General features: G+C 40.8%; 1 protein-coding gene across 1 annotated transcript in view; it reads right to left on the reverse strand.

Annotated features, from left to right (window-relative positions):
- adgrd2 (adhesion G protein-coupled receptor D2) overlaps nucleotides 1-15,987 on the reverse strand; it is a 324,978-nt gene that overhangs the window by 62,009 nt on the left and 246,982 nt on the right. Inside the window, exon 17 of the mRNA XM_051931976.1 lies at nucleotides 10,191-10,232. Within this exon, the coding sequence (XP_051787936.1) occupies nucleotides 10,191-10,232 (42 nt within the window). The remainder of the gene's footprint in view (nucleotides 1-10,190; nucleotides 10,233-15,987) is intronic.

The following is a 15,987-nucleotide window of genomic DNA, read 5'->3' on the forward strand; positions in this document are numbered from 1 at the left end:
ATATAATGAATATCAAGACACTATATAAAAGCATACGGGATTGTCCTTCTGTCCCGTGTGTGCAAAGCGTAGCGGTATTCTGCTTAACACAGACTTACTACTTGCGGCTTGTGGTACGAAGCGACGCGATGTGAGCAGAGTTCTGGTGCTCCCATCGTTCCCTTGCTTTTGTGCGCGATGTGCTGGAAAAATAGACAAAATTATGTTTCTGGAAATAATGAATGTTGATGGAGTACAAATGCCTCACCATGTAGTAAATATCAGGGGAGATGGTGCTTGTTTATTCTCATCTATAGCTTATTTAGTGCATGAAACTCCGTCTTTAGCGGTACAGATTCGGGCTGACATTGTACGACATGTTTTAAGTAATTGGTCAAGGTTTCAGCCTTTTACAATGATGCCGTCAGGAATCTCTTATACAAATGAGCTTCAGTATCTCACTGAAATGTCAAAGTCTCAAACTTATGGTACCATTTCTGAGCTAATGGCAGCGGAAGAGTTGTTCCTCTATGAGTTTCAAGTATATTATTATGGAGTCCTACACTCCAAGTTTGGACAGGCACTCAAGGGGATAAAAAAAAACGTAGGTTTTCGGGAGATGTTATGAATGGGCACTTTGATGTTCTCATTCCCTACACTTACATGCCTGATGTACACATGGAGCGCACACAAATTGAGGATAAAAGTCGGTCGCCTTAAAAGGAGGGTGAGCCTAGTAATATAATAAGGACCTAGCTAAGAGGCTAAGACTCTAATTCTACACTGTTGTATGGAGACTGCATGGAAATAAATTGCTTTTCTTTAAACTTTAAGGGCTACATTTTTTAAAGTTTTCAGTATTGGAAAGAAAGCTACAGTAACTTTGTATAATAGTATAATAGTATTTGTTACAGTGCAGCCCGCTGACGCACGTATGGCAGTCGAAGTGGCCCACCAATGATAGTGAGTTTGACATGCCTGCCCTAGTACTAAAGATCACTAAAGGAAAGAGAGGCCTTTACAATGCAATACAATTTATTTTTGTATAGCCCAAAGTTACACAAGAATTGCTGCAATGGGCTGTAACAGGCCCTGCCTCTTGACAGCAGACCCCCAGCCTTGACTCTCTAAGAAGACAAGGAAAAACTCCCAAAAAACCCTAGTAGGGAAAAAAAAATGGAAGAAACCTCAGGAAAGTCAGTTCAAAGAGAGACCCCTTTGCCAGGTAGGTTGGGCGTGCAGTGGGTGTCAAAAAAAGGGGGTCAATACAACACAACAACATTTATTTCTATAGCACATTTTCATACAAACAATGTAGCTCAAAGTGCTTTAAATGATGAAGAAAGAGAAAAAAGACAAAATAAATAATTAAAATTAGGGAACACTAATTAACATAGAATAAAAGTAAGGTCCGATGGCCAGGGAGGACAGAAAAAACAAAACTCCAGACGGCTGGAGAAACAAAATAAAATCTGCAAGGGTTCTGAGGCCACGAGACCACCCAGCCCCCTCTAGGCATTCTACCTAACATCAATGACCTCAAACAGTCCTCATGGTATGCAGGATTCACATGGAAGAACTTGATGATGATGGTCATGTGGACTTCTGGCCTTTAATTCATCAGTGTAAGGACATCACGGTGCTTTGATTAGGTGGTGGCACAATACACTATACACAGAACAGAAACCAAGTTATCCTCAATACAATATAATAGAAATATGACAAGAACAGAGCAGAATTCAACAGTAGATGATGTCCCATAAAGTGATATGAAAGTCTCATCTGAAAGAAACTGCATGAATTTACCTGTTTTTCTAGTTTAAATGAGCTGTCAAAAATCACGCCTATGTTCTTAGCAGAAGCGTTATGATGCAGTCAGGTCCAGAAGTAGATAGATAGATAGATAGATAGATAGATAGATAGATAGATAGATAGATAGATAGATAGATAGATAGATAGATAGATAGATAGATAGATAGATAGATAGATAGATAGATACTTTATTAATACCAAGGGGAAATAGTGATAGAATTTTCACAGGGCCACCAATGGCCACTTTGAAGGAGTTACTACAGGATTTGATGGCAAAGAGTGGTCATTGTGTGCAGGTGACAACAATTTCATAAGCGCTCCACAGTGTCTGTCCTGGAGGACCACAGTGGCTGCAGGCTTTCATTCCAACCCAATTGCTTAATCAGAAACCAATCCTTGCCAATCTCAGACCTTATTTCATTTTAATGCTTGTTAGTCTACGCAACGTAAGGTTATTACATCGTAGATTTTTTCCTTTCCAAGGATAACATCCAAATGATTTGAAACCTAAGACAGATAATTTTCAGTCTGTTACATTTTCTATTAAGTGTTGTATTAAAGGTGGCGCAGTGGGTAGCACTGCTGCCTCAGCAGTTAGGAGACCCGGGTTCGCTTCCCTGCGTGGAGTTTGCATGTTCTCCCTGTGTCTGTGCGGGTTTCCTCTCACAGTCCAAAGACATGCAGGTTAGGTGCATTGGCGATTCTACTTTGTCACTAGTGTGTGTGTGGCCTGCAGTGGGCTGGCGCCCTGCCCAGGGTTTGTTTCCTGCCTTGCGCCCTGTGTTGGCTGGGATTGGCTCCAGCAGACCCCCGTGACCCTGTGCTTAGGATATAGTGGGTTGGAGAATGGATGGATGGATAGAATTTTCATAAGTTTTGGCTCTGTGCACTACCACAATGAATTTGAAATGAAGCAACCATGACGTGATTGAAGTGTAGACATGTTTTAAGTTTTAGGTTAAGGGGTTTGCCAGAAAAATTATATGAGCCATTTAGGGAATTATCGTCATATTTATACAGGGTCCCCCATATTTTCAGGGGCTCAAAAGTAAATGGACAAACTAACATAACCATAAATTTAATGATCATTTTCAATATTTGTTTGAAAGTCCTTTCCAGTTTCTCTTATGGGTTTGTTTTGCTCTCTCTGTCCGTTTTTATTTGCATGGACAGCTCTGTGGACCTCATATTGAGAGTTCACAGTGACAGCTTCCAAATGCAAATTCCAAACTTGGAATCAGTGAATGAAATAATGAAGGACCCGCTCACACCTCGCTATGGAGCAGCCCGTCAGTCAAGTGTCCAAATACGTTTTGAGCCCTTGGAAATGGGGGACTACGCAGAAAAATGGCTGTCATTTTTAAACGGCTCATACGATATTTTTGACAAACCCCTTGACTTAAAGCTGAAAGCCGACACTTCACTCTGGTAATGATTTCTTCATTTCAGATCCATTGTAGTGGCACACACAGAGCCTAAATTATAGAAAATTGTTTCACTGTTCAAATACTTATGGACCCGACTGTATATGGCAAGGGGTCCAAGAGCAACATCAAGGTGGAGTGGTGGCTCTGAGGCTAGGGATCTGCATGGGCAATCGGAAGGTTGCCGGTTCAAATCCGTAAATGCCAATAGGGGCTCTGCTCTGTTGGACCCTTGAGCAAGGCCCTTAACCTGCAATTGGTGAGTGCTTTGAGTAGTGAGAAAAGCGCTATATAAATGCAAAGAATTATTATTATTTATTACTAAGGACACTCAAAAGGCTTGGTTCCGCCCTAGATGACCTTATTTCCTGTTCTGGCCTTTAAAGCTATCATCTTACCTCCATACCATCAGTTCCGCCTTGAACTCAAATCTATGCACATCAGTGGCATAACTCATATCCTTCTGAAGCCAGGGAACAATATACGGGTGGCTGCCCCAAACCTTCTTTTGACTTTTGTGTCTGGTTAGTGATCAGTGCGCCACGCAGTCCCTACATTGATGGATTGAAGGCCAGATGTCCACATGACCACCATCGTCTAATTCTTCCATGCAAAGCCTGAAAGCCATGAGGACTGATTGAGATCATTTATGTTAGGTAGAATGCCCAGTGTGTGTGTGAGTATTGGGGGGGGGGGTGTTGGGGGCTGATGGGTGGTCTCGTGGCCTCGGAACCCCTCAGATTTTGTTTTTATTTCTGCCTCCCTGGCCATCAGTCCTTGCTTTATTCTTTGCTACTTAGCATATTTTATCAGTATGCTGCTGCTGGAGTATGTGAATTTCCCTTTGGGATTAATAAAGTATCTATCTATCTATTAATTATATAGTGCCTTTCATATCTATCTATTATATAGTGCCTTTCATATCTATTATATAGTGCCTTTCATATCTATCTATCTATATCTATTATATAGTGCCTTTCATATCTATCTATCTATCTATCTATCTATCTATCTATCTATCTATCTATCTATCTATCTATCTATCTATCTATCTATCTATCTATCATAAAGTGCCTTTCATATCTATCTATCTATTATATAGTGTGTTTCATATCTATCTATTATATAGTGCCTTTCATATCTGTCTATCTATCCATCCATCCATCCATTTTCTAACCCGCTGAATCCGAACACAGGGTCACGGGGGTCAGCTGGAGCCAATCCCAGCCAACACAGGGCACAAGGCAGGAACCAATCCTGGGCAGAGTGCCAACCCACTGCAGTCTATCTATCTATCTATTATATAGTGCCTTTCATATCTATCTATCTATTATATAATGCCTTTCATATCTATCTATTATATAATGCCTTTCATATCTATCTATCTATCTATCTATCTATCTATCTATCTATCTATCTATCTATCTATTATATAATGCCTTTCATATCTATCTATCTATCTATTATATAATGTCTTTCATATCTATCTATTATATAGTGCCTTTCATATCTATCTATCTATTATATAATGCCTTTCATATCTATCTATCTATTATATAGTGCCTTTCATATCTTTCTATCTATTATATAATGCCTTTCATACAGTATCTATCTATCTATCTATCTATTATATAGTTCCTTTCATACCTATCTATCTATCTATCTATCTATCTATCTATCTATCTATCTATCTATCTATCTATTATATAATGCCTTTCATATCTATCTATCTATTATATAGTGCCTTTCATATCTATCTATCTATCTATCTAACATAAAGTGCGTTTCATATCTATCTATCTATCTATTATATAGTGCCTTTCATATCTATCTATTATATAATGCCTTTCATATCTATCTATCTATTATATAGTGCCTTTCATATCTATCTATCTATCTATCTATCATAAAGTGCGTTTCATATCTATCTATCTATCTATTATATAGTGCCTTTCATATCTATCTATTATATAATGCCTTTCATATCTATCTATCTATTATATAGTGCCTTTCATATCTATCTATCTATCTATCTATCTATCTATCTATCTATCTATCTATCTATCTATCTATCTATCATAAAGTGCGTTTCATATCTATCTATCTATTATATAGTGCCTTTCATATCTATCTATTATATAGTGCCTTTCATATCTATCTATCTATTATATAGTGCCTTTCATATCTATCTATCTATCTATTATATAATGCCTTTCATATATATCTATCTATCTATCTATCTATCTATCTATCTATCTATCTATCTATCTATCTATCTATCTATCTATCTATCTATCTATCTATCTATTATATAATGCCTTTCATAACTATCTATCTATTATATAGTGCCTTTCATATCTATCTATCTAACATAAAGTGCGTTTCATATCTATCTATCTATTATATAGTGCCTTTCATATCTATCTATTATATAATGCCTTTCATATCTATCTATCTATTATATAGTGCCTTTCATATCTATCTATCTATCTATCTATCTATCTATCTATCTATCTATCTATCTATCTATCTATCTATCTATCTATCTATCTATCTATTATATAGTGCCTTTCATATCTATCTATCTACCTATGTATATTGCCTAATCTTATTTTTATATTTTTTCTTTCTTCATCTTGTAAAGCACTTTGAGCTACATCATACATTTGTGTGAAAATGAGTGATAAAAATAAATAAATGTTGTTGTTAGTAGTGAGGTCTGGAAGCTGATATCGAAACCAAAGTCAAAATTTCAGTACCGATTCAACACTAATAATAAGACGTGGAGCCATTTAACCGCAGATTGTGGTTTCAGAAGAAAAATTGAAAAAGAGAGAGAGCCCATTCACATGGCAGCAGTTCCACTATAGAAGGTGCTGCTCTCTATTCAGCCATATGTTGTCTGTTTCTGTACTGGCACATATCCCAGGTGGCTTGTGTTAGCTTAATTATGTCATTTTTTTCCCCTTATTATGCGTTGCATACTCTCAATTGTACATCGTTTATGTTGTGGTGTCTTGAGGTGACGGTGCTTGTGAATAGAGGAGCTCGGTAATGAAATCACTGCTCGCCTCAAAACACTTTTTCACCTATTCAGGGAAAAGGACATGTGAGTGTGTGCTTTCTTTAAATATTTTGGATTCCATGCAAACTGCATGCTTTTATTTGCTTACTTCTAAATATGTATTTATTTATTTTACAATATCAGAGCACATATAAGATAGACCTGGTCTGGGCTGTGCAGCAAGCCACCACAATGGAGGATGATGAAGCAGCTCTTACAAAGAACAGGGGACTCATGAATGGTTCGTCATTTAAAGAAAAAAGACGGGACTAAAATAATAAAAGAAAGAACTAAGTGGCATTGAGCAGATCCAATTCCCTCCAAATGAATACCCCAGTTATTACAATCGCTTTGAGGTCTAGGAAAACACACAGTTGTGTGTAACGATTCATGACTCGGAGGGAAATTGGATTTAAAATCACCTTGACCAAATCAATCAAAGCATTCCTTAGCCAAACTGTGTGTTTTCTTTCTTTTTATTTTTTTAATTAAATCCAGCGTTTCGAATCCTTCAGGGTGTAGTTGCTGTGTAAGGGGTTCAAGTGAATTACAAGGAGGAGAGAAAGAAACAGGAAGTCAAATTGAGTTGTACCTTTGATTGATTTTTGGTTTAAAATGTTTGTGAAAACTGACTGGCATCAAAAAAACAGTCTGCAATGTATAAAAAAAATATTTACTTTTTAATGATGTGTGTGGGTGGTGCAGTGGGTAGCGCTGCTGCCTCGCAGACCTGAGTTCGCTTCCCAGGTCCTCCCTGCATGGAATTTTCATGTTCTCTTTGTGTACTCCGGTTTCCTCCCATGGTCCAAAGACATGCAGGTTAGGTGCATTGGTGATTCAAAATTGTCCCTAGTGTGTGCTTGGTGTGTGCCATGCCCAGGGTTTGTTTCCTGCCTTGCACCCTGTGTTGGCTGGGATTGGCTCCAGCAGACCCCCGTGACCCTGTAGTTAGGATATAGTGGGTTGGATAATGGATGGATGGATGATGTGCGTTGCAGGCTCTGTTGAGGTATGTAATGACATTCCAGGATGACAGAGGGCGCTATTGCTAACACTGTCATTCCCTTCGCTCTCCACAGTGCCCAGGGAGGGCAACTGACTCCGCCTCTTCATGTTCACTCTCCATAAAAGCTTGGGCTTCCTGGAAGGATGGCATAATTTTTTGGCAAGGGCTACCTGCCAGACAGAGCTCCTGAGAAACGGACCGGGCATCAGTGGCTAACCAGCCGATACATTTAGTTTATGTCTGCATGGGTATTTGGCGGGCTAGCGTGGTGTAGTGGTTAGGGTTAGTGGTTACGGCTTTGGATTTCAAACCCTGAGATTGTGAGTTCAAACCCCACTACCGACATTGTGTGACCCTGATCAAGTCACTTGACCTACCTGTGCTCCAATTGGAAGCCTAAAAGAAATGCAACCAGTTTTATCATAAATATGGTAAGTTAACCTTGGTTAAAGGCGTCAGCCAAATATCTAAACGTAACCAAATGTACAGTAGTATGCCTAAGGGTGTTTATTTTTATTGGACATTAAATGGGACAACTCAGTTGGCACCCCAAATTTTCCTTTTTGTGAAGCTACTGTTATTGCACCCAACTGCAAACATTACTAACTTTATCACAGGATAGCATGGTGGTCTACCTTGCTGCCTCAGTGGTCCCGAGCTTGAAACCAGCCTGCTTACTATCTGTGCTAGGTTTGCATATTTTTCCCATGTCTGTTGCTATTCACACAAGAGTCAGGGACATCTTCAGGATCTTTGCAGGGATATCCCTAACCCTATTACCATGTCATACATACCCACCTGGTAGACCACTACAGGAAATTTACATCCATTCAGCTGCAGAAACATAAAAACAAAGCTACAATCTCACAGTCCAACTTAATAAAAGGATAAGTGTTTGTGCCCATCCAGTTATTATGTATCTGTCATTCCAACAGATGGCACATCACAAACATTCGCACTGCTGTTATGAATCCCATACCAAATGGCATATAACTGAGACGTATGCATTGTGTTTGTCATTCCAACAGATGGCGCATCACAAACATTAATGCTGCTTTTACGAATCCCATACCAAACAGCATGTAACAGAGAAGTGTGCATTGGATGGTGCATTGCAAACGTTAACACAGGTCTACGTTTGATTACTTAAGATTTCAACCTCATCTTAGACAAGTAGTACAGGTAGTCAAATAAAACAATGCTACTGCACCTGGCCACAAATGTTTATCACAGGATAGCACAGCGGTTTACCTTGTTGTTTCAGTGGTCCTTAGTAATCTGTGTTAGGTCTATTTGGTAGACAACTCTAGGAAATTTAGATGCATTCAGCAGCAGAAACATGAAACCAAAGATACAATCGCACAGAACACCTAACACCATCAATCAATCCACCTTAATAAAAGGATAAGTGTCTGTGTGCCCATCATGTTGTTATGTCTCTGTCATTCCAATATATGGCACGTCACAAACATTAGCACTGCTGTTACAAATCCTATACCAAATGGCATATAACAGAGACATATGCATTGTGTTTGTCATTCCAACAGATGGCATATCAAAAACATTAATGCTGCTTTTATGAATCCCATACCAAATAGCATATAACAGAAACATGTGCTTTGGATGGTGCAGTGCAAATGTTAACGCTAACGTCTACGTTGATTACTTAGATTTAAACCCATCTTAGACGGGTAGTGCAGGTAGTCAAATAAGTAAAATGATGTTACTACACCTGGCTGTTTGAACGCAGCCTGGTTACTATCTGTGTACAGAAGTTTGTACATTTTTCCCACATCTGTTGTCATTCATGTGTGAGCTGAGGACATCTTCAGGACTTCTACAGGGCTAGCTCTAAGCCTAACCCTAATACCCCGTTACACATGTGCCCTTGGTTAACAACTTCAGGGCTCATCTAATGGTAATTCCAACCCGAGTCAAGAGTTAGCACTGTTGCCTAATGCTTCTCCTCTCTTTTCTCCAACAGATCCAATGATCAGCGACATGACGATGAATGATGTCACTCCGGGTTCCGTTCCCTCTTCCCCCTCAACTGACTCTTAATCGGCTCCAATGCCATCTTAAGTCTGCCAATATTTCAACTTGTGTCTTTTATGAAAACCTCTTTATCATTTTTACTTCAACTATATGGGGATCACTAGCTGGAAACCCAACCCTTCATAACGTTCTCTCTTTATTTGTTACAACCTGCAATTCCACCCCACAGCACAAGTTGGCACTGTCACTTACACCTTTTACCCTTTTTGCCTTCAGAGCTGAGGATCGTTGAGAGAAGCCATGACATCACTTCTGTATCCCACCCGGACCTCCCACCTCTACCTTCCCGGGTGTCTGAAAAGACGACACAAATCGCTACAATTCCAACCTTTTTCCTTTTAGCATACAACCTGCCAAATAAATGGATTGATGTCTCAAAACTTTATGCTCTCTTGTGTACTCTCTTAGGTTTTCCCCATAGTCCGAAAGTGCATGTGTTAGACTGAATGGTGAAAAATGTTAATCGCTCAAATACGGCAATCCAAATTCGACTGGGATCGCTGAATTTTTCTCTGAAAATTTGCCTTGCAGGGTGGGCTTTGGCAAACATTTTTTTTTAAGACTACCAATTAAGAAGCAGCAAGGTCAATTATTAAATAAGTATATTTTATGAACCCCATCCTTTATTACATATTAATGCTTATAACATTCAAGAAGATGTCATATAACATTACAAATCAAGCACAAAGGCTTATAATAATATATTTGAGCACACGGCCTCCGACATTTTAGACATTCTATAAAAACATATACCAGATCATACGCCTTCTCACGGGGTACACAAACAACTTTTTTATACTGCACTTTCCCAAAGAGACGGATGTTGAAGGATATAAAAATCAACTCTTACCTCACTGTTATAAACAGCATACACCAGAAATATGTACAGGCCCTAAAAAAAAAAAAAAAAGGAAATTAATCACAACACAGAAAACACAAAAACCGTTATCCGGCCAATGCATTTCAAACCGTTAAAACATTAGGCCTTTCATAAAACGCTGCAGCAAGTTGTCAGGAATACGCCTTGCCTTGGTTACTTTTCAACATGTTATTAATCCAGGGGGATTTGTAGTCCCGAAAGAGAACTCTGTCGGGGTCCTTGGGTGCCACTGGAGCAGGGGTCTCCAACCTTTTATCCCCTGAGAGCTACTTTTACAAAATGAAAATGGCCGAGAGTTCCTCATGTTTTCTAACATTTATTCTCATCGCTTATTTCAACCCACACAAACTGAATAAGCTTGTTATGCCTGAACATTTACAAATTGTTGGTGTCCGCAACTCACATTTTGCATTAAAACATCACGAAAAATATTAAGTTCACCTGCAAGTGCATTTTGTACGTCTGTATGCATTTCCTAGTGTCAGTCTCACACTATTGAATTACAATGTGGACGCTGTCAGAACAAATCAATGCAATCACAAATCCACAGATCTGACTTCTTCATTTGTCATTGTGTCGCATGTCACCGTGTCACTTTACTCGCAGGTCCAGTCGCAGGTGTGATGTGTTTTTTAGTTCGTCAGATGACTGGCACTGAGGTGTACGGTGGAGTGGAGCCCCTGAGGTTCACTCTGATGGAGTCATTTAGATGTTCGTCTGTCAGTCTTGTTCTGAACTGACTCACAGAGGTATAGAGACCCAAACAAAGCAGACATTTTCAGAGCTGCTTGGTGACAATTCTTATAGTTATCTGGCGCTACTAAGCTCCAGAAATGCTGTTGAGCCTTTAACTGCACATTACTTTGAAAGCTTACAGTTTGCATCCGGAAAGTATTCACAGCGCATCACTTTTTCCACATTTTGTTATGTTACAGCCTTATTCCAAAATGGATTAAATTCATTTTTTTTCCTCAGAATTCTACACACAACATCCCATAATGACAACGTGAAAAAAGTTTACTTGAGATTTTTGCAAATTTATTAAAAATAAAAAAAAACTGAGAAATCCCATGTCCATAAGTATTCACAGCCTTTGCTCAATACTTTGTCGATGCCCCTTTGGCAGCAATTCCAGCCTCAAGTCTTGTTGAATATGATGCCACAAGCTTGGCACACCAATCCTTGGCCAGTTTCGCCCATTCCTCTTTGCAGCACCTCTCAAGCTCCATCAGGTTGGATGGGAAGCATCGGTGCACAGCCATTTTAAGATCTCTCCAGAGATGTTCAATCAGATTCAAGTCTGGGCTCTGGCTGGGCCACTCAAGGACATTCACAGAGTTGTCCTGAAGCCACTCCTTTGATATCTTGGCTGTGTGCTTAGGGTCGTTGTCCTGCTGAAAGATGAACCGTCGCCCCAGTCTGAGGTCAAGAGCGCTCTGGAGCAGGTTTTCATCCAGGATGTCTCTGTACATTGCTGCAGTCATCTTTCTCTTTATCCTGACTAGTCTCCCAGTCCCTGCCGCTGAAAAACATCCCCACAGCATGATGCTGCCACCACCATGCTTCACTGTAGGGATGGTATTGGCCTGGTGATGAGCGGTGCCTGGTTTCCTCCAAACGTGACGCCTGGCATTCACACCAAAGAGTTCAATCTTTGTCTCATCAGACCAGAGAATTTTCTTTCTCATGGTCTGAGAGTCCTTCAGGTGCCTTTTGGCAAACTCCAAGCGGGCTGCCATGTGCCTTTTACTAAGGAGTGACTTCCGTCTGGCCACTCTACCATACAGGCCTGATTGGTGGATTGCTGCAGAGATGGTTGTCCTTCTGGAAGGTTCTCCTTTCTCCACTGAGGACCTCTGGAGCTCTGACAGAGTGACCATCGGGTTCTTGGTCACCTCCCTGACTAAGGCCCTTCTCCCCCGATCGCTCAGTTTAAATGGCCGGCCAGCTCTAGGAAGAGTCCTGGTGGTTTTGAACTTCTTCCACTTACGGATGATGGAGGCCACTGTGCTCATTGGGACCTTCAAAGCAGCAGAAAGTTTTCTGTAACCTTCCCCAGATTTGTGCCTCGAGACAATCCTGTCTCGGAGGTCTACAGACAATTCCTTTGACTTCATGCTTGGTTTGTGCTCTGACATGAACTGTCAACTGTGGGACCTTCTATAGACAGGTGTGTGCCTTTCCAAATCATGTCCAGTCAACTGAATTTACCACAGGTGGACTCCAATGAAGCTGCAGAAACATCTCAAGGATGATCAGGGGAAACAGGATGCACCTGAGCTCAATTTGGAGCTTCATGGCAAAGGCTGTGAATACTTATGTACATGTGCTTTCTCAATTTTTTTATTTTTAATAAATTTACAAAAACCTCAAGTAAACTTTTTTCACGTTGTCATTATGGGGTGTTGTGTGTAGAATTCTGAGGAAAAAAATGAATTGAATCCATTTTGGAATAAGGCTGTAACATAACAAAATGTGGAAAAAGTGATGTGCTGTGAATACTTTCCGGATGCACTGTATAATATATAAAATCCAATGTCTGTCTGTGTTTCACAAGAGAACTACTTAACGGATTTAGATCGGGTTTTTTTCTATAATTTGCTTGAACATTCCATTGATTTTGCAACTTTCTCATTGTGCTCCGAAAGAGACTCATTGGGCTGCGGGGAGGGGGCGTGGCCCTCCTCACTCACACGTCTGTTGCGGGGCGTAATCTTAACTCTGCTTAGTTAGCTCAATAGAGAACTACTTAATGGATTTAGATCGTTTTTTTTCTATAATTTGCTTGAACATTCCGGTTGATTTTGCGACTTTTCTCATCACGCTAAGAATCAGAGTTTGCTTGCGGTACAGATTTATTTGCGTGAATCCAAGAAACACGCAACAGGCCGAGGGGAGGAGCCTTCCTCACTCACTCACAAGCTTCGGGGCACAACCTTAACTCCGCTTAGCTAGCGAACGAGAGAACTACTTAACGGATTTAGATTGGGGTTTTTTTTCTATAATTTGCTTGAATATTCCGGTTGATTTTGCGACTTCTCTCATTTCACTATGTATCAGAGTTCGCTTGGCATACCGATTTATTTGTGCAAATCCGAGATCCACACAACGGGGCCTCCCTCACTCACTTGCCAGCTTCGGGGCGTGTTCCTTAACTCCACTTGGCTAGCGAACGAAAGAATAACTGAATTCAACTTTGTTTGATATTTAAAATAAAGTGTTACTTAGGTCTTGATGAGTTTGAGTCTGGATATTCTCTTAAGTGTATGCCACACTGAAAACATAGATTGCAATTCAGATTGTGGATCGTGATTTTGTGTTAAAAGGATTGTGATATGATTTTTTGGAAAGATCGCCCAGCTCTAATTTGACTAATCAAGTTTTCAAATTTATGTAGGATTCATTAACCCTTTGGCGAGCTACTTGGAAAGGGGTGGCGAGCTACCGGTACGTGTTGGAGACCTCTGCACTAGAGGGCACTGCAGGGAGAAGAACTTCCTGTTTCATGTGGCTTCCTCCTGACCTCCTGAGCTTCAGTGACTTAAGTTGCCATGGCAGTGAAAGTACTTCCTGGGTCCAACATAAAAGAAGCCACGTGACCTCATCCAGCTGAGCTGGAGTCGGGTAGAAGAGGACAACGCTCGCTTGGAAGGGTGTGGAGGGAGATTATTGAATTTCTTCAAGAGATCATTTTGTATGCTAAAAAAAGAACATACGCAAGGTCCTCTTGTATAATAAAATTCATTATATGACTGTGTGGGTGGTTTTGTGTTTGGAGTCAGGGGCACTGGGGGCACTCCCTAACTGTGACAGTGTGTTACTGTAGTTGCTCAGTATACCAGTACAGAAAAGGACCAAAAAAGCTGAAATTTTGAAATGGTACGGGTACCAGCATCTCGGGATTTTGAATACCCGAAGTAAACATCAGCTTTCCTCTCAACTCCCCCTCCCTGTTTCCTCAACACTCGCTATTGCAGATGGAAGAACATTATAGACTTTACAAAATGTAACTATACACTTCAACACAGATGGGATACCATTGTCTCAGCATGATAAGGACTTCATGGGACACCATACTACTTCAACGTGATTGGGACTCCACTTATTACTTCAGCACAATTGGGACGTCACTATGGAATACCTTAGTGCTTTGAGGTGATTGAACTTCACGGCTATCAAGAGGGAAGCGGTGTACCGTGTGGCATGAAGGTGCAGCACACTGAGGAGGAGAGCAACGGTGAGGTGTACCAGAAAGGCTGGAGTAAGATGGAAGATTTGGAATTAGCCGTTATTTGCTTCAGAACCGTTTTGGTACCAGTACTGAGGTCCGAAAGCTGGCATCGAATATGAAGTCAACATTTTAGTACTGATTCAACACTAGTGGGTACCGTCTTAAATGGCAGAGTGATGCAAACTTTCTCCATCCATCGTCTAGCCTGCTGTTTCAGTTCAAGGCTGGTTCTAATCCCAGCACGACTGAACGGAAGGGTGAGAACCCACCCTGAATGGGACACCGGCACTCCACAAGTCATATTTATGCACACCCTCACAATTACACACCCTATTCCTGTGTTTCAGTCCAAGAACTCTTATCCCCATCTTGCTTTGAAAGCTTGAGGGAAATCTGATTGTGACTGAATAATCTTTTAACACTAGAATCCCTGAAGCCTACGAAAAAAGTTGTAATTCTGGACCACTTTAAATTCCTTCGTAGCTCCTCATCAGTGTCTTTGTTTTGCAAATGTGTTGATCGGCGCTGGCAGCCTGCTATCCTATCCTCACTGACACAGCTGAAGTTCTCCCATCTCAAGCCTATAGGATTGCAGCTCCCACAGTGTCTTGCTGGTGTTCATACAGGTGGCATTGCCCAGGTAGGCTGCCACCTAGTGTTTTGGTGGCCCATGTAATCCTGCCAGGTTGTATTCCCCAAACCTTCCACTACACTGGCCTCCCAGATGTGGATTGCTCCCTAGTCCAACCCTACCGGGATGCCAGTGTACCCAACCTTTCGAAACTGGCATCTTTGTGTTCTAAATGAGGCAGGAAGAACTCTGTGCCTTTTCTTGTGTTATTAAAGGGCAGGCCTCCTGTCCAGTGAAGGAATCTTGCCCCATCCTGGCTGGGCCGCTCACCCTTGCATGTTTATCATGTTTATCCATCACAATTGTCTATTCCATGAGCAGACCAGACAGACCTGTGGCAAACACGTAACATTTTCTACATGTCAATGGAACCAGAGTTGAGTCCGGGACATCCAGCTACTTTTCCAAACTCTGTTTTTACCCACTGCACATCTCTGGTCACATTTCTGTTAATCGAAATACATCTGGCAGCCCATATCCTCTTCTTTGCCAAAAATAAGGCTTCCCTTGAATTTCTGCTCTTCCCTGCTAGACCCTCACCTTTCAAAATTCAATTGTATGTCTAAACAACTGAATCTTCGATCTTTCGCAATAATCCTTCCACAATTGCCCACACTTCTTGTGTCCAAATGCACTCCTAAATCGCGTGTCTTATTGTGTCCATCTCGCCAGAGTCAGGTCTTGAACACTTGCTCTCCCTCACACCATTACCCAGTTCAAGTCTTTTAAAGTATTTTCTAGCCCTTTTGGCTGTACCACCATCCATTATCCCACTTCAAATTCTACTATCAAACCCCCCATTGTACGTTTGACTTACACAAGTGCTTCCGTTTGTAACACAAAGCAGCATCTGCAAATTCTCTGTACTTGTCTTTCAATTTTTCTGCATAGACCTCCTGGTCTAT

The sequence above is a fragment of the Erpetoichthys calabaricus genome, chromosome 9, assembly GCF_900747795.2.
Source record: "Erpetoichthys calabaricus chromosome 9, fErpCal1.3, whole genome shotgun sequence".
NCBI classification, from domain to species: Eukaryota; Metazoa; Chordata; class Cladistia; order Polypteriformes; family Polypteridae; genus Erpetoichthys; species Erpetoichthys calabaricus.